The 23,394-nt window shown below is 32.9% G+C and overlaps 3 protein-coding genes across 9 annotated transcripts; 2 read left to right on the top strand and 1 right to left on the bottom strand.

Annotated features, from left to right (window-relative positions):
- Positions 1–1,866: 1,866 nt before the first annotated feature.
- On the bottom strand, positions 1,867–6,008 carry LOC7460504 (protein TWIN LOV 1). Of its 5 annotated transcripts, none has more exons than XM_024611365.2 (7): positions 5,006–6,008; positions 4,461–4,668; positions 4,283–4,347; positions 4,054–4,133; positions 3,660–3,715; positions 3,507–3,570; positions 1,867–2,205 (listed from the first exon to the last, which is right to left on the bottom strand). In XM_024611365.2, the coding sequence occupies exons 1-7, from the start codon at positions 5,547–5,549 to the stop codon at positions 2,056–2,058; spliced, it is 1,167 nt and encodes a 388-aa protein (XP_024467133.1). In that variant the 5' UTR covers positions 5,550–6,008; the 3' UTR covers positions 1,867–2,055. The 5 variants fall into 5 exon arrangements, with proteins under 5 accessions (XP_024467133.1, XP_002315641.1, XP_052312637.1 ...); XM_002315605.4 differs by having other exon boundaries at positions 1,867–2,229; positions 5,006–6,006; XM_052456677.1 differs by having other exon boundaries at positions 2,083–2,229; positions 3,430–3,570.
- A 3,891-nt stretch (positions 6,009–9,899) lies between these two features.
- Positions 9,900–11,142, top strand: LOC7460724 (small heat shock protein, chloroplastic). The gene is made up of 2 exons (XM_002314530.4): positions 9,900–10,404; positions 10,500–11,142. The coding sequence occupies exons 1-2, from the start codon at positions 10,161–10,163 to the stop codon at positions 10,976–10,978; spliced, it is 723 nt and encodes a 240-aa protein (XP_002314566.2). The 5' UTR covers positions 9,900–10,160; the 3' UTR covers positions 10,979–11,142.
- A 6,088-nt stretch (positions 11,143–17,230) lies between these two features.
- LOC7477057 (protein WVD2-like 7) lies at positions 17,231–21,592 on the top strand. Of its 3 annotated transcripts, none has more exons than XM_024610017.2 (8): positions 17,231–17,749; positions 18,474–19,364; positions 19,507–19,568; positions 19,644–19,715; positions 20,007–20,109; positions 20,197–20,271; positions 20,549–20,659; positions 21,056–21,592. In XM_024610017.2, the coding sequence occupies exons 1-8, from the start codon at positions 17,681–17,683 to the stop codon at positions 21,269–21,271; spliced, it is 1,599 nt and encodes a 532-aa protein (XP_024465785.2). In that variant the 5' UTR covers positions 17,231–17,680; the 3' UTR covers positions 21,272–21,592. The 3 variants fall into 3 exon arrangements, with proteins under 3 accessions (XP_024465785.2, XP_052312133.1, XP_002314567.4); XM_052456173.1 differs by having other exon boundaries at positions 17,232–17,749; positions 19,641–19,715; positions 20,206–20,271; XM_002314531.4 differs by having other exon boundaries at positions 17,234–17,749; positions 19,641–19,715.
- The last annotated feature ends 1,802 nt before the right edge of the window (positions 21,593–23,394 follow it).

Raw genomic sequence — 23,394 nt, 5'->3', positions numbered from 1 at the left:
CCTCCATGGATTCACCTATATAAGCCCCGACTAAAGCTGCAAAAATAACAGCTTGAATACCACTTGTAAATAATCCAAGGAACATGACAGGTATAAGAATCACTAAAGAAACAAGAACAACAACTACTAATTCATTCGCTAATATATTTTCAAAAAGTTGAAAGTTAAGTGATAAAGGTTTTGTGAAATCTTCTAAAATATTAATGGGTAAAAGGATTGGAGTTGGTTGTATGTATTTACCGAAATAACTTTTTTTTTAATAGTTTCTTAATTTTTTAAAAATAAAATTTCATTTTTTTCAAATAGTTTTTACTTTAAAAAATTGAAAATCAAGCTATTAAGTGTCTCGCATTTGATGAATCAACAAAAACATGAGAGGAAAAGTTTTGAGTAAAAAATATAATGGTTGGGCGGCGACCTAAGAGTCTCAAACAATGAGAAAAACCTCAATAGGTTTTGTACCCTTTGCAAGAGCGCGGGGACCTTTTTCAGGCAGGTTCGGATGATTTTTAGTTGAATAAGGACTCGTTATCTAGTATTATAGTTATTAGAAACCCTGACTAATCTTTAGAGATTCTAGGGAATAGACTAGTTGCATAAAAAAAAGATATTGACACCTCTAGTATGCCTTATCTGAGGTAAACTGTATCGTTTTTTTTTTTGTGATTATTATGGTCCGATGGTGTTTTTAAATTCTGTCAGCCTATTATAACGACTTTACTACAATAAACAAATCTTAGTTTATTAGATCAAGAACTTGGTCTAAAAGATCCCGACTTAAAAAGATATAAAAAGAAAGTAAGCTCATTCACAACTCATGTATTATGAAGGAGCTAAAGTTTAGAAATTCAAAGAGATTTGGTGATTATTGAAATTTCACCTTTTACTTTGGTATTTCAAATGTCCATTACTCTTGTACCAAGAAACATGGGTAGAAATATCCTTAATTATTGTTGAGATTTTTTCCAGGATAAACTTGAAATTTTTGGCTACTGCATCATTCCAAATAATATTTCAGATAAAACTCATTGCAGTTAAGCTCTTAGTAAATTTAATTAAACCATAAAAAACTCCAATTCATTCCTTAAACATTTAATTTAAAGTTTTCCTTTCCAAATTCAATTTTCTAATTCAATGGGCCTTCATTAGTTCATATTTTGATCCTTCTCAGTTGAGTCCTTCACTAGTTTTTTGTAATTTTCTAGATGTTATTCGTGTTCTCTCCACTTTTATATTTCTCAAATGTTTTGGATTTTTTTTTTATTTTTTTGTTTTTCTCTTTTCTGATTTTTTTATATATATTTATAGAGGAATGGGTAACAACAATGGGAATTGAAACTCGACTCCGTTTTTTATTATGCATTTAGTGAAAGTTTGGTTGAATGATGGATTTGATCAAATTAATTAAAAGGGATCGAAGAGTATTGATTTGGCATCCAAAAAATCAAAGTAAGAATAATTTGAACTTTTTTTCAACTCGAAGAGACTGGGAGGATTTTTAGGTGAAGTTTACTTGTTTCTATAGTTATTTTTATTCTTATTTAATTTTAAAAAATATTTTTATGTTGGTTTTATTATTCATATTCTGATTATTAGGGATTTTTATTTTATTTTTATTTCGTTTAGATTTAAACCATTATAAAATAAAGTGTTTTTGTTTATAATTTAGAAGACTACTTGACCAAAAAAAAAAAACATTAAGTAATAATTTCAAATTAGTATTTTTATATGATAACCGTATTCAATATTAACTTTCTCATGGGATCTTCCGCCTCTATTACGCTGATAGACACTTTTGTTTGTCCTCAAATGTTCCTCAGAATTTGGCAAACGCTACTGACAATACATTTGGAAATTACTGAGAAGTTGGAGCAAAAGTCACCTGTTTGATTCAAGATATTTTTCATATATGAACAATTTGCGTGTCCGAAAACGTCAATCCGTGGAACAAATTATTTTCCTAATTTCAACCTTTGCAGCTAGCTTTATACGAAATTATACAGCTAACAAGATGGACCATGGTGAGGGAGTCTTGTCATCTGGTAAGCATCTGCTTCAAAGTGTATTGAAACGATCTGATGACTTGGAGCAGCCAGCACCCATCGATAAACTCCTTACAGCTACCTTGACTGCACCAACAGCACTAAGCTGCCTAGTCTCAGGGCTCAGCCCATGTCTGTCCTGGCTCTTGCATTTTTCTTCCATCTGAACACCCACAAAGTATGCTATCTGAACATTGATAAGCACAGTGAGAGAAGATTGCATGCAAGAGTTTTGAGTTTTTATTTTTTTTTGTCTTCCAAAGCTTGGATACTGATAAATGGTAGAGATAACAACCAAAATAAAGCACTTGGTGAAACAAGAATGAAGATTGACCTAAGATCATGCAGGCTCTGACATTCATGATAAAGAAGAAAACAAAGCGTAAGTGATCATTATCTGCAGTCCAAGAAACATTCCTCATAGTGTGCTAATCAATTACAAATTCGGGCACCCTTCACTAACACTTCCAGCTTACAAGAAACTACTATTTACAAGTAGCTCATGGTTGTAGCCTTGGAATACACCTAGAAAACACTGCATACGAGCTTAGCATTCAATATTCAAATTTGGTGTAGGCATCTGCTGGAATGCACGATTTTTCGATTAAGTATGAATTAGAATATCAAAACAAAAATATATGAAAACTCGATACAAGTGGATCCAAAACATGGCCAGAGCATATCTAGACAACTTGAAATCTAGAATGAACTCAATTTGCCAACAATCATTTTTTAAGCAGTTGCTTGCGCCTATCTTTTCCTTTGTTTTCCTCCAACTTCATTTATCATTGGATGCCTTTGCTCCTTTCCATTTTTCACCGTGTTCAAGACTGAGCCATACAACCAAGAATCATGGTCTAAAACTAAAAGTTCCCAAAGGCTAAGCTGAAATTCTTTTTGAAAATTGTTAGTGCTTATTAACTACATTTCTCTTTACAGGTTTTCATCTAGTAGCACATCTCTATTACCATAAAGATGGAAACTTTGATCCTCCATAGTCATAAAACTACGCAAGAGCATGGCTTTAGTCTAGTAAAATTCCAGTTGTAGGTAAACCGCATATGTATCTCTAGTTTTAAGGTATTGCAAGCACTAATAAAACAATAATGATTCTCAAAGAGCCTGGAGATGCAATCAACTAGTAGAGCAGGCTTGGGTATAGCATATATGCATCAGTCTATGTTGCTTGCTTAGTGCTTGTTTTGACCTGCTTTTACTAGATTTTGAGCATTCTTTTCACCCCTTCTTGATGCCTGATCATTTTTTATCAGTGCTTGGATATGATACAGGCAGAAACGGGAAATAGGTGATGGCAAGTCTTCTTTAGAGAAAGAAAGTTGTATTTGGAACCAAGCTTGATCATAGGTATTTTGATAGTTCAGCTCACCACAACTAGTAATAATTGTGTATGCATACGTCAAAGAGGATTATAATAGATCGGTTGAATTGTCCATGTAGAAGTACCTTGCCGGTAGCATTGCGAACAGGTGACATGTGAAGAAGATTCCAAAACGTACTCTTGTCTTTCCTAATATTAAAGAGGAAAACTATTAGTTAGAAGCAATCAATAAAATTCAGTCCCTCCCAAACACGTTGAAAGAATACTCAAGTGTCAACCTGTAATTTAAGAAACACACTGTGCATGCTTGCTCAACCTGCATGCTTTCCTGTATCTGGAGGACAGTTAGCAAAATCAAAACTTTTCGGTCAATACAGCTGTTAGCATAATCTTAGGTTGGCATCCAGCCAAGATAATTGTGAGATAATATGTAATTATTTAGGGCCAATGAGATTATAGCTCAACTGGCACCTATGTATGTATATATATAATTATTTAGGATTATTTTCTTTCCTTGTATGATTCATATCCTGGGTTATATAAACCCATGCACATGCTTTATACCATTGTCATTGCTAATGCAAACATACATTTCTCTAACCCTTCTCTGTTGCCAAGCTCGTATTAAGAACCTCTATCCCATGTCATCAAGCATATGGAAAAAGTTTGTACCTGATTCAAAACCGAGGAATCTGTACCAACTCCACTTAGAAATCTCCAATTGCACCCTAACACTTCATGTCTATCATAACCTATAGAAGTAAAGAAGCGATATAAGTAGCTGAGTGACCTGTGTTGTTCAGATATTAACAAACTAAATGGTATGATCGATCTAGGTAAATGAATGAAATTAAAATATGGGGTTGTGTGTGATGAATATGGATTCATAAGATTTAAGAACCTGTCAATTTTAAGAAGGCATCACTTGCGTAAACTATAGGCATGTTAGGCAGGTGTGGATCTATCCTGAAAAGGAAGCAGATATATGTTGCAAGAAACACAAAGCAAGGAGGTTAGCAATATCCATTAAGACATTTTCTGCTCGTAAAAATAAAAACGAGGAATTTGCAACAACTCACAATACAAAACTTTGATTGATTCTACCAAGAGATATATTTAAAGATGAATTAATGAGGCCTGCCGCAGGTGAGCTACATCTTTTCCCACACGCCAGTCTGCCAGTAGACTCACTGTAGTGGGTCAGCACGGACAAGATGTTGTTAATGGTAGTTGCAGCTCTTTGCTTCTCTAGGTCACTTGCCTCCCATGGCTCTTCAGTCTCTACTCCTATAAATCGAGACTAATAAAATGTTAGCCAAGCCAGAACCAGAAGTTACTAGTGAGAAGAGTCCGGATTAGACCAAATCAGGAACCTACGAGCCCTGAACAAGAAAATTGTGGTGTAAATAAACAAGGACGATGATTGTTAATCAAAATGGAGGAAAGCTAAAAGACATTATAGTGCCCAAGCAGTGCAAAGCCTGACTTTGCAAGTTAAAGAAGCAAGACTAAAATACCAAAACAGAGGAAAATCATCTCAAAAAACTGAAATGCGCACCCAAAAAGTTTGATGATGAAGCTATACAATGATATGACAAAGTAAAACAATTGCACAAAAACAAACCTCTACAGTTGGTATAGGTATCCAAAGCCAAAACACGTCCCAGTTCCACCAAAGAGTCGGAGCAAACCTCTCTCCTGCAGGAACCAAAAACAATCTCGTTCCAAGCAGCATCGGCCCCATCATCGGTTGATCTTTTGTTTCTCAATATAGGCACCTGAACCCCAATGAAATGAATGACCCTGCCATCCTCCTTGCTAAAAACAGGGCTCATCTGAAACAACATCCAAAAGGGCGTCCCATCTTTACGATAATTCCATAAACTGACCTGCACCGCCCTCTCCTCTCGAATTGCCTCCCGGATTTCCATTACTGTTTTTCTATTCGTCTTGGGACCTTGAAACATCCTGCCGTTGTTCCCTATCACTTGGTCTCTCCGAAAACCCGACATTTTCAGGAACCCAGGGCTTGCAAACACGATAGGGTGACCCGAAATGGTGGGGTCAGTGATGGTGAAATTGTGGGGCAATTCCTCGAGAGCTTCTCGGACCCAGGGAGAGTATCTGGTGTTGAAGGATTTCTCAATTAGAGCCAGCTGCGATTCCATACTGATTGTTGAGACTTGAAAATGTTCTTCTGTGTCAACCTTGCTTTGCCAATTAGCCCCAATCCCATGTGGGATTTTTGTTAGGATTTTGGAATCCAGGCACAAAGAGAGGAAATAGACTTCGATCAGTAGAACCAAGTTAAAGCTAAGCAAAAGTAGGTCTCTGTCTATCTTGTGAGATTTCCCTAGCAACAGTAATGGAAAGGAAGAGCAAGCCACAGCGAAAAGTGGTGGCCTTGTTTTTGTTGTCGCTGTTGTTGCAGTTGACAGAGAGAGAGAGAAATGGAAATATCGGGAAATTTTAAGTATTTTATTAGTAATTGAATGAAGGAAGATGAGTGACAGACACACATCAATCGTTGTTTAATCGAAAAATCTGTGTATGTGATGAGAAGCGACGCGATTCCACATCTTCTCCACTTGAAAAAACTTCACCGGATTAGCTTGGCACAGCGTAATCCTTCTGTTAGTTTATGTGGTTCAAAAATGTTTTTAAAATAAACTAATTTTTATTTTAATTTTAGATTGTTTTAACAAATTCATACTAAAAATATTATTTTAATATATTAAAAAAAAAACCTTCTTTCAATCAAAGTTATTAAATCAATCTAAAGTATGGGTAATAGAAAGGATTAAACCTAATTAATTTAAAATAAAATGATTTTAATATTAAAAAAATTAAAATATTTTTTTAAAAAAAATACATCAAATTAGTTTATGATTGTATTATACGTTGACTTTTTAAATCAATCAAATTTAATTAGATTAACTCATATCTAGTTTTATTTAAAAAACAACTTGAACTAAATTTTTAAAAAATAAATTATTAAGATAACTCATCTCGTCAGATCAAATTTAATAACATTAATTAAAACTATACAACAAATTTTTATTCATCAAGTAATTTTGTTTTTCTAAATGGGGTAATTATCAGAAAAGATTGAATTCTTGCAAAATGAAATTGTTTGTAAAAAAACAAAATTCAATTATGATGAAATTCATGATAAGACATGGATGAAAAGATAGTGTTAAGAATTTTTAAAACTTTTAGACATAATTGAGATTAACTATTAGACATTTAAATTTGTAAACATTTAATTATCAAGAAAACGTGATTAGGAAAGTGTTTAGAGGATTCATGACAACACACTGCGAGCATTGATGATTCTATTAATTGCGAGATTTATTTAGGGTTTTTTTTTTATATAAATTATAAGGTGAACTAATTAATAAAAAGAAATGTAAAATTAAATTTAATAATTGCTTTGCAGTTGCCTCGGTAGCCATTATAGAGGCAGTACGGTAACACACTTTTCTATTGACCGAATAAAGATGCATTAAACGACAAAGCAGTGATACGGATTCGCAGATGGGATGATTGAGAGCGGAGGGAGGGACCGGGATTGATAAAAATACATTATAAAAGTGTTATTAAATCCAATAAAATAAAATTCATGATTTGAAAACTGAAAAGACTGAACTTCATCAAATTTATTATTATTTTAATATTTTTTAAAAAATTGTTTTATAATTTTTTAAAAAATTAAATTATATTTTTATTAATTATCTAAATTATTTTTTATTTATAAAATCAACCAATTTAAATTGGATTAAATAACTAAAATGAAAGGTTTTAAGATTGATTTATATATCAATTTTTAATGTCATCATAAAAAAAAAATCTTTATATTTTTAATGTTTTTTTATATATTATAAAAAAAATTATTTAAAATAAAAATAAATAGAATAGTGTGTATGTGTGATGATAAGTCAGGGGTTGATCACCAGCCGTTGATGTATCTGATGATAACATAGATAGTAAACATACATAATTCTTCTAGAATTTTTGTGAGTTCAATTACACACTTCCAAATTGGTTTTTCTAAATCTAATGTTTTTTTTTTAAGAAAATTACTATAGTATTTTATGGTTTGTTTTTTTATTTATTTTGCAACTAAATTTTTAAATATGGTGTCTTAAAACTTGAAATTTAAAAGTGGATAACACTTTATATTCTTGAAAGTTAGCACTACAAAAATCAATAAAAATATTTATTTATTTATAAAATTATCATAATATTTAAAATAATAATTAAAAAATAAAAAACTAAAAACAATAAAAGTATTTTTAAAAAGCATGAAAAAAAATAGAAAAAAAAAAGCAGCCATCTCCCCATCCTTTTCTATCGTTAATTACCATCTCCATTATAATTTTAAAATTCGATCGAACTTGACGGGTCGAATCAGGTTAAAAAAACAGGAAAAAAAAAACTTGGTGTGATCCGGCTGACTTGATAGGTTGACTTGGAGATCTAATAAAAAATCCGGTTACAACCCATTGACTTTTTTTTACTACAACGACGTCGTTTTGATTTTTTTAAAAAAAATTTAACCCGGGCAACCCAATAACCCGGTCAAAACCTAAAACCCGGACCGACCACTAGATCAGGTCCAAAAAAAAAAAAAAACTATGATATCCACCGCATCTCTCCTTTTCTTCTTTGTTCTTTTTTTCCCGGATAATCTTAATGGTGAAATGATGCCATTAAATCCAAAGAATCAAATCTGTCATGCTTGATTATCTGCGCACAATTTCTTTGTTTTTTTTTCAAGAAACTAGCCCACATTAATATGCCCATATCTGTCTCCAGCTAAAACAGTCCACAGTCCACAGTCCACCAAAGCTAATGACAGGCGATGACTCAAAAATATCAGTACTTGATTCGACTAAACAAAAAACATTTATATGAACTCACTACACTGTTAAGAATTGCAGTTCTCTCGCGGAGAATGAACAAGAAAAATTGGGAGATTTAAGGCAATATATATACACACCCACATTCGTTAGAGTTGTCATTCACCTCCAACATATTCTTTATTATCTCTTCGCCTATTTCATCCCTATTCACTCTTCATAGTCACTAACATCGCAGATCGCTCTGCCAAAACCCTTGTTCTTCGTAAGTAATTTAACCTTGAATCTAACCGGAAACCACACCTTTTCTAACTTGAAACCCAATCAATTTTACAACCTCCATTTGCCTTAGTTTAAACTCGGAATCCAATTGATTTGGACCACAAATCATACCCGAAACACTCGATCAAAACCCGGTCAAACCCTTCCCTGAAGAAAACTCAAAAGTTGTAGCACCAAATCAACTCAAAAACAGATGTTTTTTTTGTTGTTTTTTCATGTCAATGGTCGTGTAAGAGAGAGGGTTTGTTTTTTTTTTTCTTTTTAGATTTGTGTTTGACAGAGAGAGCACAAGAAAGAAAAAAAGGTTAGCATAAAGAGAAAGAAAGAGTTTTGAGGTAATAGTTATTTTCCATGCTATAACATCTGCTACTAGATCCAGTGGTAAGAGTTTGAGATCAAGAAATTTGTTTTCTCTGTGATTTCAGGTTCGAGCCTCATAATTGCTAATATGATGATCACTGGAAGCTTACATGTTTGCTAATTTCAGGGCCTGTAAGATTAATCGAGGTACGCGCAAGCTAGCTTGGACACCGATATTAATAAAAAAAAATTAAAAACTAGATAGAACTAGATTGCATAGTAAACAAAAGACCAAACTATAAAATGCTCACAATAATTTTTCTTTTTTTCTACCAAATTGGAAAGTTTATATTACCCCTGTTTTGTACTAAAAAAGCATCGGAATATTCTAAAATGATAATGATTTTATATTATTCATATCATGTCTTTATACTGCATTAAAAAAATATAATAAAGTAACATAGTTTAAAACATTTTTGGTGAAATAGAAAAGTTTTGTGCAAGATCTTGAAACACAATATTTTAAGATGTCGCGTGAAACAAAACTTTTCAAATAAATTATTTAAAAAACTAACATAAATTACAATAAAAAAAAGATAAGAGAGAGAAAAAAAAAGATCTCAATAAAATATTAAAACTTTAATAACAACAATATTAGTATCATAAAAAAATATTTTAATAAAAAAAATAATAATCAAAATGATCCATTCATGCTGCCCAAAATGGGTAATAAAGCGTAATGTTTTCTCCATCTTATTAAAAACCTTTAATTCAAACATCTTTTTTGTAAGCAATAAAAAAACCTTAATCTAATGCTATATGAATTTATTTTTTAGAATATACAAGAACTTGTTTTTTTGTGTACAAAAGCTAATCTAAATATATTTTTGTAGTCAAAATCAAAAAATATAAAAAAAAAACACTTATTAAAATATACTGAAATACCTAGATAAAATGTTGAATAAATTCACAGTAATAAAACATTATTCCTTAAATAATCAATTTAAAATAAAAAATTGTTAGGGCAGACATTGGGCAAAGGAAAGGGTTAAGATGTCACTTCGTTAATCTTTGGCCCAGTCATGATCTCAGCCAAAAAAAAAAACTTTCTGGAGAACTCCAGAAGATTACCGAAATCCCTGCAGCTCCCAATTCCATACCTCCTTGTCACATAACGTTCTCCAGAAATTTCTGCTCTTTCCTTTAAGTATCACTCCATCCATTATCCTCTTCCGATAAATTCCTCACAAGTTTCAGTTTTTTACCCATCTTGATTGCTTGACATCGACGGCCAATTGGAAATCTCCGCTGATCAATAGCTATATTTCTTGAGCAATGATCAAAATGTCTCACGCACTGTCAAATTTAAGCCTCTCTCTTCCTCTGCCATCAATGAAGGGTGCTTCTTCAAGAAACCTTCATGGCATAGCATTTAGCTACAACCACAACCACAAGAGCAACAACAACATGAAGGCCATGGCAGCAGAGAGCAGAGAGAATCTTGACCACTTGCAGAGAGCCAGGAAGAACCCTCAACAATCTCAACACAAGAAAAGAGTGGCCCCTGCTGCACCAATAGGTAATCAATCAATAACTATATCCCATACAATATTCAAACTAGGAGGTAAGAAACCTTGAGACGCTCACTGAATTTGTTGGTTTCTTTCCTGGCAGGGTTATGGGACAGGTTTCCTACTGCAAGAACAGTGCAGCAGATGATGGAGACAATGGAGAGGGTGATGGAGGACCCATTTGTCTACTCAGGTAGGTGGCCATCACCATTACCTGTAGAGGGGAGTGGGTACAGCAGAGGAAGGACACCATGGGAGATAAAAGAGGGTGAAGATGAGTACAAGATGAGGTTTGATATGCCAGGAATGACTAAAGAAGATGTGAAAGTTTGGGTTGAGGAGAAGATGCTCGTTGTTAAGGCTGAGAAGGTGCCCCAGAAGACGGTGAATGGCGTAGAGAATGGAGAAGAAGAGGAGGGAGAGTGGTCTGCAAAGAGTTATGGCAGGTATAGCAGTAGAATTGCTCTGCCAGAGAATATTCAATTTGAGAAGATCACTGCTGAAGTTAAAGATGGGGTTTTGTATATAACTATACCTAAAGCTAGTGCCACTGCCAAGATTCATGATATCAATGTTCAGTGATTGCTTAGAAAGTGGCTCCTCGCTTGTCCTTCTTCTTTCCTCTGGTGTCAGCTTATGTTTTAAGTTTTGTGGATGAAAATTGTAGATTGAAAGAACAGTTGGTAGAAGAACTTCTGCTATGAATCTTGAAGATGAAATTCAGATTTTCATGCATTTTTCATTTTTATCACCTCTGAAAATGGATGGCAATAAACAGATAGATAAGATCAAAACTATGATGAAAGTTGTGGAAATTGATCGCCACAAACTAAATAGAGTCTTGAAGACAATGGTTTAGAATTTTGATTACAACATATGTGTAAAAGGTACTCCTCCTCTCGATAATTAATAAATTACAAAATTTAAGCAGCATGACAATTGATTGATCCTTAATCATATGGTATGATGAATGAAACTTGTTGTGTAATGACAAATAATTGAATAACAATTCTCTTGTGAAACTCTCAAAATTGATTGTATACGATCATGTGATACAGATTCGATAAAAAATTTTCATTTCTGGTTAGATCTAGGCTAAATTAACTTTATCTTCAATAAATACTTAGAAAAACCATAAAAAAATATAAGAGGTAAAAAAAAATTGATAATATATCACCCATAACCTATTTGATGATGCAGTGAGTCTAAGTCTCTATGAATTTACGTGGGAAAATTTCTAACATTTCCTGCTTTGAATACTAAATCTTCAAGACTGTCAGCTTTACGTTGTAGGCGTGGATTCAGGTCTCAACAATGTCTTTAAGAGTTTTTTTTAAAAAACAACTAGCGTGACAGAATTAATTTAATGAGTTAAAATACAATCTAAATAATTAATAAAAATATGAGTTAACTTGAAAAAAATCAAGATGATTTTTTTTAATATTAAGATGATAACATAATAGATCACACATTATCAACTCGAGTTAATCACCAAATTCATGACCCATATTGAACACAACCATAGTGAGCTAACTCGATCGGGTGAATGTTTCTCTCCTTTTTATTTCTTTATTCTTTTCCTAGTTGAGCCTTCTTTGGACTTGAGTCAGATCAAATTCAACACTAAATTAAAGAGTTATTCGAGAAACAAAGACTATATTGAAAGAAGATGATTTGGGCTGAGTATGATAAGATTCAAGATTCAATTAAAGAGTTGATATAGAATATAAGATTGAATGAACAAAAAGGGTAAAAAAAATATAGCACGTGCAATGCACGTGCCAACATGTGAGAAGAGCTGCCATATTGGGATGGTGCATGTGGCTTCTTCCAACATCTAAAGGCGGTCTTCATTGTTGTCTTTGAACTCGTCTCGATAGGGTCTTCCTTCTAAGGTAGCACGTGCTGGCCACTTCTTGACTACGTGGCATCAATGACTATTTTTTTTCTCTCTCCACCTTTAGATTGCACAACTAAATTTCATGTTCTTTTTTCTTTAAAGGCTACTTTTTTTTTTTCTAATTGTCAATTACAATCCTTCTAGATTTAATCTTTTAGAATATAAAAAATCAAAATAGTTTGTTGCAAGATTGAGTGCAAAACCAATGAAAAGATTTTTTTTTACTAAGTAAGGCCTCGACAAGCAAGCAAAAAACAAAATACTTAGGCAATCATGAAAAAAATTAGCACATGAGGATAAAAATAAAAAAAATAACATGAAAAAAAATACATGGTGTTATTGGGTTCTATTGGATGAGTAGTTATAATAATTGAAACAATGAATTGGTGAGCTCTTATAGTTTATTGTTAATGTGTTTTTGAGTTTTAATATATTTTATTTTATTGATTGAATAGGAAGGGAATGAGTGAAAGAAAATAGAAACATTTACCTAGTGGAGAATTTCTTGTACCTCGTGTTCTTTAGAAGGAGTGATCCTTTTTTCTACAAGTGATTCTCCATCCTAAATTATATGAGTGTTTAGGAGTGTGTAGATTTTGTTTTGGATGAGTTTTAAAAAGTATTTTATTTTAAAAATATTAAAGTGATACTTATTAAATTAATCAAAGTAGTATTTCATACGTGTGCGCTTCTTTCTTCCTTTATTACAAGTGACTACAGTTCGTTCTTCACTATTGCAATTCTTAGATGAGCCAGGATTCACATTACTAATTTTTTATACAATGGTTATACATAAGGCTTGACTCAAGGATGTGGTGAAGCTCGTAAGCAAAAGAACGTCAAGTATCATAAGTTCAAAAGAGTCGAAACTTACTGCTATGAGCGATTGGTGTGAACCTAAATTTCCAATGGTTGTGATATTAGAAGATGTTATTTCATCATAAAAAAAAATATACACACTCTCATGTAGCCTCATGATCTTGTATTTCAACACAAGACACTTCTTCACGGGATGATTGATCAAGCGATGATATTTGCAATAATTTGGATTGTCCATTTGGTTTACTTTTTCGGACCGTTTCAACTCTGGTAGCTCGAAAAGATTTGCTTCGAGTAAATCATCTAGCATTCTTGATATGTCTGAGTTAGGGAATGAATACTTTTTTTCTTATCGTCTTTTCAAGGTTAACTTCTTTCTTTTACCTTTTTGAAAAGTAATCAGTGTTGTACGATCATTTTTTTTTTACTTTGGTTGGTACCTTTATAGAAGCATAATTAATTACAAAATATTGTTTCCCCTCAATCTTTAGAGCACTCTTTCCAAATCCATGACCTTTAATCTTATTTCTCATGGGCTTTTGCATAGGTAATGATAAGTTTTCAGCTGCAGCAATGCTAAGTTCCGTATCGTGTACTCGAGTAGCCAATTCTTTAAAAGATTTTGGTTTAATGCCTTGTAATATGTAGTGTAGTCCCCAATGCATCACTTGAATACATATATCTAGCGTAGAAGTTTTGGTAAGCCGATCTTTAAAGTTGAGGCTAAGGTTTCTCCACCGATGAATATAGTTGATGACAATCTACTTTTTCCATTGACATGTATTGGTGAGTTTAATCATGATAGCCACACGACGAGTACTGTAGAAGCAGTTAAGAAACTCATGTTCCAATTTCTCTCAACTATCAATTAAACCAGACTTCAAGTTAATATACCAGTCAAAGACATTGTCTTTCAAGAATGAATGAATTGTTTTACCATGAGATCACCATCAATTTTGACATATTGCAAGTCTCCATAAAATGAGCTATATGTTGCCTAGGATTCTCTTTGTCATTGAATTATCAAAACTTTGGTGGTTGATAGCTCAAATGCATCTTAAGCATGTTGATTTTTTGGGTGTACGACTTCACATAAAAATATAAAGGTTGAACTGAGCTTTCTACTTGGTCCATGATGGCTTCCTTGATAAGTTCTTTCAGTTTATTCATGGTGAAAAAGCCATTGGTAATACCATGAATATTCCTTATAGCTCCAATTATAGAATCCTCAATGACATCTATTTGATCCATTTGCAAAGCCTTGGTAACCGAAATTTGGTCTCGCTCATTCATGCTCTCAAGTTTGTTCATTAGCTTTGTTATCTCTTGGTCTTTTTCCTCGAGTGAAGTTGAAAGCTTATTGATGAGTTTTGTCAAGTTAACCACTTGATCCTCCAAAAATGTAGTCTCAGTCGTCATCAATAACATGGTGCCAAAACCCGAATCCTTACTTGGTGATCGACATGGAGAGATCTTTATGAGAGAATTGCTGAAGTAGTCATATTGAGTGTCGAAGAAAAGTTCATGTGCCCCCACTTGATTTTTATGGTGGAGTTACTTGTAACTTTATTTTTAGAGCGAGTTCTCGTGCTTTTTTTTGCATTTGATGTTGACATTAGCTCAAGAATCGGCTTAGTTTGTGCATACAACTTAGTGATGGTTTTTCTTTTCAATGGCGAGGTTGAAGAATCTTCAATAGCATGTCGGCAACTTGAATCAGTACCCTTATTGCTTTTGGAAGCGACAATGGTGATCATGTTCTTTCTAGTTATCATTGAGAGGTTGTTGAAAATTCTTTCTTAAAGGGAAGAGATGTGAGGTAGAGATTCCCCAGTGGAGTCGCTAGAAAATTATGAACACAATTTTAAGTATCTGAAATTAGATAAGCACACGTTTACAAATATTTGATTTTATTAAAATATATGACTAGGTATAATCTCTATTTAAAAAATTCTTACAAAAGAATAAACAATCCTTTGATTCCTCCTTTGGATTTGATATGTGGTGACTTGATTTATTTGTGAAATTAAGCCAAGATATGTGCTTTGCAAGAATGTGAATTTGAGCGTGTATTGCGCGGCGAGATTTGGTGATTTGATGCGTTGAAGAGTACATTTGATTTATCTTCAAAGTGTCATTGAAGAACTCTTATAAGACGTTTAGACTTGACCCAATAGAGCTTCGTTCTTTGTAAACTTCAAGAGTAGATGAAGGAGGCTTAAGAGGTTTTGAAAGAGCTTCCTTGCTTGAAGTGTTTGTCTTGAAAAAAATTTTGTATCTCCAAGAATTCTTTTTCTTTTTGTCTAAAGTGAGACCCTCTATTTATAGAGATTTATAGGGGTTCTCAAGTTTTTTTTTTCAATGCCATGTGATATTATTTTATTAGTTGATTTTTATCGATGACATCTTGTATTTATAACAAGATATCTTCAATATATCATCTCATGTATCAACATTTCATTGACCAATAAATATATAAAATCTTATTTATTTTTTATATCATTTATTTTTATTTTATTTTATCCTTTTTTGTAATAAAATAAAATAAAAATGACACATGGTGAAATTTTATCAGTAGAAATTTTTTGTTTCTATAAATGAAACTCATAACCCATAAAAAATGATAAGAATATCTCCACCTAGGATTTCTCTCACTTAATTGTTCTTATTTTTTTAAAAAATAAGTCAAAGAAGTAATTAATATCATACCACTAGTTACTCTCTAAACACCATAAAATTTCTCATTATATCACAATACCAAACACATATTATATTTAATTATTATTTTAAAATAAAATGGATAAGTATAAAATATACAGAAAAGTTAAAATAAAGAGGATAAAGATATAAAAATAAATCTTTTTTTAAATAATTTTAAAATAAAAAAACAAGAAAACATGTCTTTTTATTTAAATTATCTATATCTTTTTTATCCTTAGATAATAACCAATTACTAGGTAGATGAGTGCTTCTATAAATAAACCATTAAAAAACTCTAGTTTTCTTTGTTTTATCTATCTATTGTGTTGTTTAGAGATGTTCCTTTCCATAATATTAATAAAGTTTCTCTGTTAATTCTTTAGTAAATTGTTGACTGCATCACTATCTGCCAATGAAAATACAGGAGAGAGGCTACCAATAACGAAGAAAATCCCTACCCAGTGAGTGAAGGAGGGAGTGCAAATGATTATCTAGAAAAAAATAAATAAAAAAGTTTTTAATTAATTAATTAATTCGTTAAACATGGTCCCTTGATATAGGCCTTAAAAGAGTATAATAAGTTTTTGCTTTCTAAAATTATTTTATGAAAAGTTTTGAATTTTTGAATTTTAAATTATTTTTTATGATTTTGTATTATTTTGACAAGCTAATGTCAAAAATAAATTTTAAAAAATAAATAAATATATTATTTTAATATATTTCCAAGTAAAAAACACTTTGAAAAACTATCGTTATCACAATCACAAACACTATCTAATTGTAGACAAAAACTATTGTTAATGAGCTTATTTGTTTTTGTATTTCAAAAATATTTTTGAAAAAAAATTATTATTTTTTTATTTTTTTTTTGCGAATTAATATTTTATGGTGCTTTTAGATTTGATGTGCTAATGTAAAAAAAAATTATTCGATGCATTCTCAAGCGAAAAACACTTTGAATAACAACCGTTAATACAATACCAAACGAGTTCTAAGAAAGTGTTTGAGAGTATGATAGATGTTGTTTTTCAAAGTTTTTTTCGCTTGAAAATATATTAAAATAATATATATTTTTTTAAATTGTTTTTTGATATTAGCATATCAAAACTATTTAAAAACACTAAAAAAAATAATTTAAAATAAAAAAAATCAAATTTTAACAAAAAAAAAATAAAATTTCAATCTCAATTTTAAATGAGATCTAAGTGACCTTCTCGATTAGAATTATTATTTTTTTGGTTTTTAAAAGGTTTTGATATGATATATAAAAAATATTTTTTTTAAAAAAAATATTTAATATTTTTAATAATCCCCCCCTTCCTTCAAATTCAAATTAATGGACTCAACCAAACTGAACATAAATAAAATCCATCAGATTCTGTTTATCTGTCACCTTCCCCCTCTCTCACATGATTGCTTTTCTAGAAGTGAAACTAGACGTTAGGAGCTTCTTTCAGGTAGGTCCCCAAGAAATCTATCCATCAATCAAAATATAAAGATTCAGTCTTTTCTTTGTTAAGAGTAAGTGAAAGAAAGGCAACCCAACAACAACAACGGTCTCTTCGCTCACTCACTCGCTGACAGAGGAAGAAGGTTCCCTTTCTCTGCAGAAGAACTGAGTTGCCTCTTACGCTCTCATCTTGCCTTTGTTGCCTGCAAGACATGAAATGAGATGGACCCATTTGAGCCTAGACCCTGATTTTCATATTTTAAAGGGAGACCAGAGATTGACTCTGCCATAAACTAAACTAAAACTAAGATAAGCTCTACGTACCTGCTGTCGGTAGCGAAAAGGGTTTTGAATAAAAAAGAGAGTATTTTTGTTTGTGGGATTCGCTTTCTTTGTATAGATAGATAAAAGAAAAATGGGAGAATCAGCTTGTCTTATGAGATCTTTTTCTCATCCATCTAGTGCTTCCAGAGAAGCCAAAGAGGTTAGTCCTTCAAGCTTTATTGCTTTATTATTTTTTTCATGTCTTGTCTTATCATGCTCTGGGGTTTGAAGGAATGGTTTTTCTGTTTTGGTGTTGTTTTTAGCGATCTTTTGTGGGTTTTGCTTCAATTGTTGTGATTTTGCCTGTGATATTGAGACATCTTGAAAAAATTATGACTACTGGGGTTTTTGGTGAAATGGAAAAATGGCTGTTGTGAGATTCTGTTGCTCATTTTCCTTTTGCTTTTTGGGTTGTCAAACAGACCATAATGCTTTGAGGATTTACTCGTTTTTATTGAATTAATTACTGCTGTTCTTGATTTTGTTCAATGCTTTGAACACTTGAAACGAAAGTAATTTAAGCTCTCCTTTTATTTTCCGTAACTGCTAATATTTTCCGGAGAATTGCATATATTTGATTAAATGCAGCCTTGATTGGCTTTCGTTAAATCTCATTTTCGGACATCCTCGTGTTGATGATTGCCTTTTTTCTTTCCATTGTTGAAACTTCTTTTGGACTTGAGTATGGCTTTTTTTAATATATCTGGCATTCATCAAGATTATGGCTCTTTTTTGTTTCAGTTAATAAAGAAGACACCGAGTCTCTGGAGTTTCTTTGCATTTTGTGTTAATTGTTTTATGGATATCATTGGTTTGAAATAGATAATAATGAGTTGCATTAAAGAAATCACTGAGCAAACATGTAAAATATTTTTGAGTTTCAGGGCAATCCCATTCTAGCCCTGACTGAATCAATCTCGTTCGGGAGATTTATGTCAGAATCTTTGGCTTGGGAGAAGTGGTCAACCTTTAGTCACAATCGCTTCTTAGAAGAAGTTGAGCAGTTTTCCAAGCCAGGTTCTGTTGCCCAGAAGAAGGCATATTTCGAGGCTTATTACAAGAAGAGGGCAGCCATGAAAGCAGCAGCCTTGCTTGAGCAAGCAAACGCCGCATCTAAGGATGTTCCTGAAGTAGAAGCTGCAGACAAGGCTCCCAGCATTTCTCATGTTAATTTGGAGTTTTCTAAAGCAACCAATGAAGTGATCATCAATGAACAAGATGAGGGGATTTTTGATGCTGGCCTAGTTCATTCTTCTGATGCAAATGCATTTTATGCTGATGGTCGAATGGATAATTCACAAAATGCAAAGGTGGAAGGAGATGAAGTGGTAGAAGAAAAGAATGTTGAGGTGGAAAACTCTATTCACGTGGCAAATTCAAAGCAGATTGAAAATGCTGACGACTGTGACATTATTGTGGCCATGCCAGAAGAGAAGATGCCCAATAAGGTAAACAACCATCCCAATCAGGAAGCTGCTGAAATGGAGAATGTAGCTTTACCAAATAATAAAAGGCAAATGAGTTCTTTATCAAACTCATTGAGTCAGAGTAGAGCATCGAAACTTCCTAAGTCTTCTGCCAAACTGTCAAGTTCCACAAGACTAAATGCTACTCCAAACAGTAAGAAGTCTGCTGGAGAATTGGTGGGTGAAAAGAGAGCAACTTCAAAATCTATCCATGTGTCAATCAATTTTGCTTCTCGCTTGCAAGACACCAACAAAAGTTATGTCAGAGTATCTAAAGACAGGTCCGCTACTCCAGAAAATCCAACCAGGGTATCTCCATTCCTCATACCATGATTATTTGATGCTAATCATTTTATGCAGTATAGACACTCATGTGTGCACACACTTCAATTATTACTCACACCAGTAAGAATCTTGTAACCCACCAAGATGAATTTTGTCTAAACTGCAGGGATCTGTTCATGGTGTATCAAAGCTTCTTCCTTTAATATTTCGGCATTCACAAGATAGAAGGTATTTTGTCTCTACAAACACAAGTAGCTGGCCCTCTCTAATTGTTATCATTGACACAGTTTATCCTCGCAGAAGTAAGTCAGAGCTCAACAAGTCAGTTTCAGGAAAAATTACACCTGGTGAAATATCACAGACCCTCTCTTCAGAGTAAGGACTTTGCTCCTGGGTTTCCTGAATGGTTCTTTTTTGTCTGTACCATGTTACTCATGCCACAGTCATGTTTGCTTCTACTGAACTAGAGAGTATAACACACTGAATGCATCATTGATAATTTATGTTCATAGCTGAAAACATAAAATTAAATTTTAAGTTTGTGGCAGTCTTGCATTCTTCATCTTGATTGCTCATTCCACATGGAGAATGAATAATTAGTAACTAGAACAGAGAAGCACCATTTTTCCTATGTTTCAACGTTATTCTAAACTTATAGAACTACAGCTGCTCGAAATCATCAAGTGCAAAAGGAAGCAAATCACGACCTCCACTTATATCCTCTCCATTTAGCTTTAGAAGTGAAGAAAGAGTGGCAAAACGAAAAGAGGCAAGATTAATCTCTGTAGTTTTTCTATTAATTCCTTACTTGCAATAATGTCATGGTTTTGATATCTCGTTTTACTGGCTGTTCTAGTTCTTTCAGAAGCTAGGAGAGAAAAACAATGCAAAGGAGGACACAGAAAAAAAGCATCTGCATGCAAGACCTAAGGTCATCTCACATAACTTTATTGTAGTGTTCGTACGGTGGTGTGAGTTACCACTGTTAAAATGATCAGTTTCCTTTGGTACCCAATGATTCCAACCAAAATTTTTGGTATTTTTGAAATATAAGCCAAAATCCTTTTTTTTTACAAACTTGTTGTCAAATCCATGCAATATTTTCTTTTTAGAACTTGTTTTCTGTTTACAACTGTGGACTTCAATTTTATCCTTTTTCTTGATAAAGTCAATTTCAAAAAGTTATCTTTCCCGTTAATGTTGTCCAGGAGAAGGCAGAGCATGACCTTAAGAAACTAAGACAGAGTGCTGTCTTCAGAGGGAAACCAAGTGATGACTTGCATCGTGGATTACATTCTCCATACAATTCAATGAAGAAGGTTCGTCTTATATCTATTTCCCCAACTTCTCAATATGATAAAGTTGACTTCATGGTCAATGGGAGGTGCATCGAGAAGCTAAATTTTGCTGTAATTTGTAATTTAGAACTGTTATGGCATAAGCTTAACAGTTAGAAGAACCTAATACTATGAAATTTGAAAACGAACTTGCTAAGTAGGTATAATCTAGAAGTTCAGTCATTGGAAATAACTTCCTACGTTGGCCTACTTGAGAAGTTTAATCACGGAAAATCTGATCCTTCCTGTATTTCTTCCGTGGAGGAGAAGGTTTTCCCTTTTCATAGGGCCAGGGGTGAAAACAAGTAGAGATACTGTTCAAGATCTGGGCTTAGATGCATTACTTTTTTAGTCTTACAGATCAATCATGTTTTGCAGATCCCTCTGACACGACCTCAATCACCAAAACTTGGAAGGAAGTCAACCCCCAATGCGGTACGGGAAGCAAGTCTTCAACTTCATCAAAGACCTTCAGTCAATGCTGAAACTTCCAAGCCTTTTATACAGAAAAGTAACCATAGCTCAACTTGCCCTGTCAACTTGCTACCAAAGAAGAAAGCACTTGAGAATGCTTCTCCAAATATCCTGTGGTGAGCTCCTAAAGTGAGGGTGCCATGAACATCCGCACTGTATTTCTTTTGAAGAATTGATCAACCCAGCTAGTGATTGTGAAGATTTGCATCATTTATAATTACACTCTACAGAAGGAAAATAATCCACTGAAGGCAGCGGAATTTAGATTAGGGGGGTATTATTGATGGGGAGTTTGTATTTTTTGTTGAGGGCTGCTTTCAACATCAAGTAGCATTTTTATACCAGTTCTTTTTTCTGTTTCTTTGTGGACGTTAATAGTTTTGGCAATATGTTGTAATAAATTAGAGGTTTGACAATAGAATAGAAGGCATTATTCTTTCACTCCACGTTGAAAAGGTTGGCACTATTGTTCCCTGACATGCTGCAAGTTCATAGACGGAGACAACAAAAATTTACCCTCCAGCAACTTTTGGAATATTGAGCCTATTTTATTGTTTTTGTTTTATTTATTTTGGCTATTTATGTTATATAATTTTAATTAATGGGCTAACTCTAATAAATAGATATTTTAGGATTATACTATTTATATATTTTTTATTCAATTTGTAAGATAATTTTAATGAATTGAATAAAAATCACAAATTAATCCTCCTCTAAACTCTCTTTTTTTCTTGGATTTTCATTCATTACTTTTAATTCTTGGCTTATTTCTTTTTTTCCCAGCTTTATTTTATTTATTTATTGTCCTACATCAACTTTAGTATTAGAGCATAGACTTTTAATTATTCTTACAATTAATTAATCAATTAATTAATCTATTAAGGCTTGTATTGAATCAGAATTAACTATTGATGTAGACTTGATAAAAAAACCTTTAGCCTTTCTCATTACAACTAAAAAAAAATATATTGTTCATCTTTAACATAGATCTAGCACTCCTAAACCCTAGACATACTATGCTCTTAGCCAAATGACCACCATCCACCCCCACGCAGCCACTGGAGTAAATTGGGCTTCTCCAGCAGTGCCACCATAACAGTCCTCTAGCCAGCGCCTCCAGCATGTTATACTTTCATCCTGCCATTAACGAAGAACCAATCTCATCCAGCCACGCTCTAACCAATAGATTAGTACATCTACACCACCAGTTAGCCACCCCAACCACCCCCCAACCACCGTAACCTCAGTTTCAGTCGTTAACAACAGATCGATACCATAGACTTTCAACAGCCATAATAGATCCTTGTCTTCAGCAGCAACAAAGAAACCAACAAAAAGTCTCTTAAGGAATTTTAATTCACCAATCCAATGTCATCTCCATGTCGTTAGTCTTTGCCACGTCAGCGTTACATAATCTGTAGTGAATTTCAACATATTTCCATTACAATCTGGTCAATAAGCCTCTACAAACTTCTTTTAACCATTAAATATCATTATTCCTGGTATATTTTGCACTTGTTGAACAAGAATTAACATTGATAATATTTTTTTACGCTTGACTATAAAAATATATAAAATGTCTTGCAATTTGAGCTACCATAACTTTTTGGCTTATTGATTCATTTATCTTGAATATTCGATCCTCTTAATTAATTACGGAGCTTTGCTAAATTTGTGGGGAAATTTGGAACATTGTGTTTAGACTACTTGTGTGTATTTAAAAGACTAACATTGCTTGCGTGCTATTTTCCCCTAGTTTAATCTATTATTGCTTAGTCTCCAAGATAAACTGCATGGTCTTCAAGATAAACAAATAATTAAATATTATTTTTAATTTTATATTGCATTTTACTTACCAGTGTCATTTGTGATCTCAATAATAGTTTTAGGATTAATATCGCATGTATTTACAGAGTGGTGTTAATACAAAATCTAACACTCAATAATTGCCATAGACCCAACCTTTAGTAATGTTCTTAGGAATATTCAAGAGTAATTACAACTTATGTGAGCTGATATGAACAAAATATCTACATAAATGAACAACCTTTATGAGAGAGTAAAACCCATAAACACTTTACAAATAAGGTTATCTAGTGAGAGTGAGCATTCTAATGACAACTATATGAATAATTGAAGAACAACTCCCTCTAGAAACTGCCAACATGACCACCACTAAAGCCACAATGACTTTGATAACCTTAATAATATTAATCATTTTAAAAATTATCATCAAAGACCGA

This window comes from Populus trichocarpa, chromosome 10, assembly GCF_000002775.5.
Source record: "Populus trichocarpa isolate Nisqually-1 chromosome 10, P.trichocarpa_v4.1, whole genome shotgun sequence".
Taxonomy (NCBI): Eukaryota; Viridiplantae; Streptophyta; class Magnoliopsida; order Malpighiales; family Salicaceae; genus Populus; species Populus trichocarpa.
Note: the sequence above shows the minus strand (reverse complement) of the source record. Positions and strands in the feature narration are given on the sequence as shown.

Excerpts from the sequence above, each read along its gene's own strand:
- LOC7460504 (XM_002315605.4), bottom strand. The coding sequence starts at position 5,549 with ATGGAATCGCAGCTGGCTCTAATTGAGAAATCCTTCAACACCAGATAC. Across the intron at positions 4,134-4,282 it reads TGCCTTCTTAAAATTGACAG|GTTATGATAGACATGAAGTG; the intron begins GTTCTTAAATCT and ends TTACTTCTATAG. Across the intron at positions 3,716-4,053 it reads ATTCCTCGGTTTTGAATCAG|ATACAGGAAAGCATGCAGGT; the intron begins GTACAAACTTTT and ends ACTGTCCTCCAG.
- LOC7477057 (XM_002314531.4), top strand. The coding sequence starts at position 17,681 with ATGGGAGAATCAGCTTGTCTTATGAGATCTTTTTCTCATCCATCTAGT. Across the intron at positions 19,716-20,006 it reads TCACAGACCCTCTCTTCAGA|CTGCTCGAAATCATCAAGTG; the intron begins GTAAGGACTTTG and ends ATAGAACTACAG. Across the intron at positions 20,272-20,548 it reads ATCTGCATGCAAGACCTAAG|GAGAAGGCAGAGCATGACCT; the intron begins GTCATCTCACAT and ends AATGTTGTCCAG.
- LOC7460724 (XM_002314530.4), top strand. The coding sequence starts at position 10,161 with ATGATCAAAATGTCTCACGCACTGTCAAATTTAAGCCTCTCTCTTCCT. Across the intron at positions 10,405-10,499 it reads GGCCCCTGCTGCACCAATAG|GGTTATGGGACAGGTTTCCT; the intron begins GTAATCAATCAA and ends CTTTCCTGGCAG.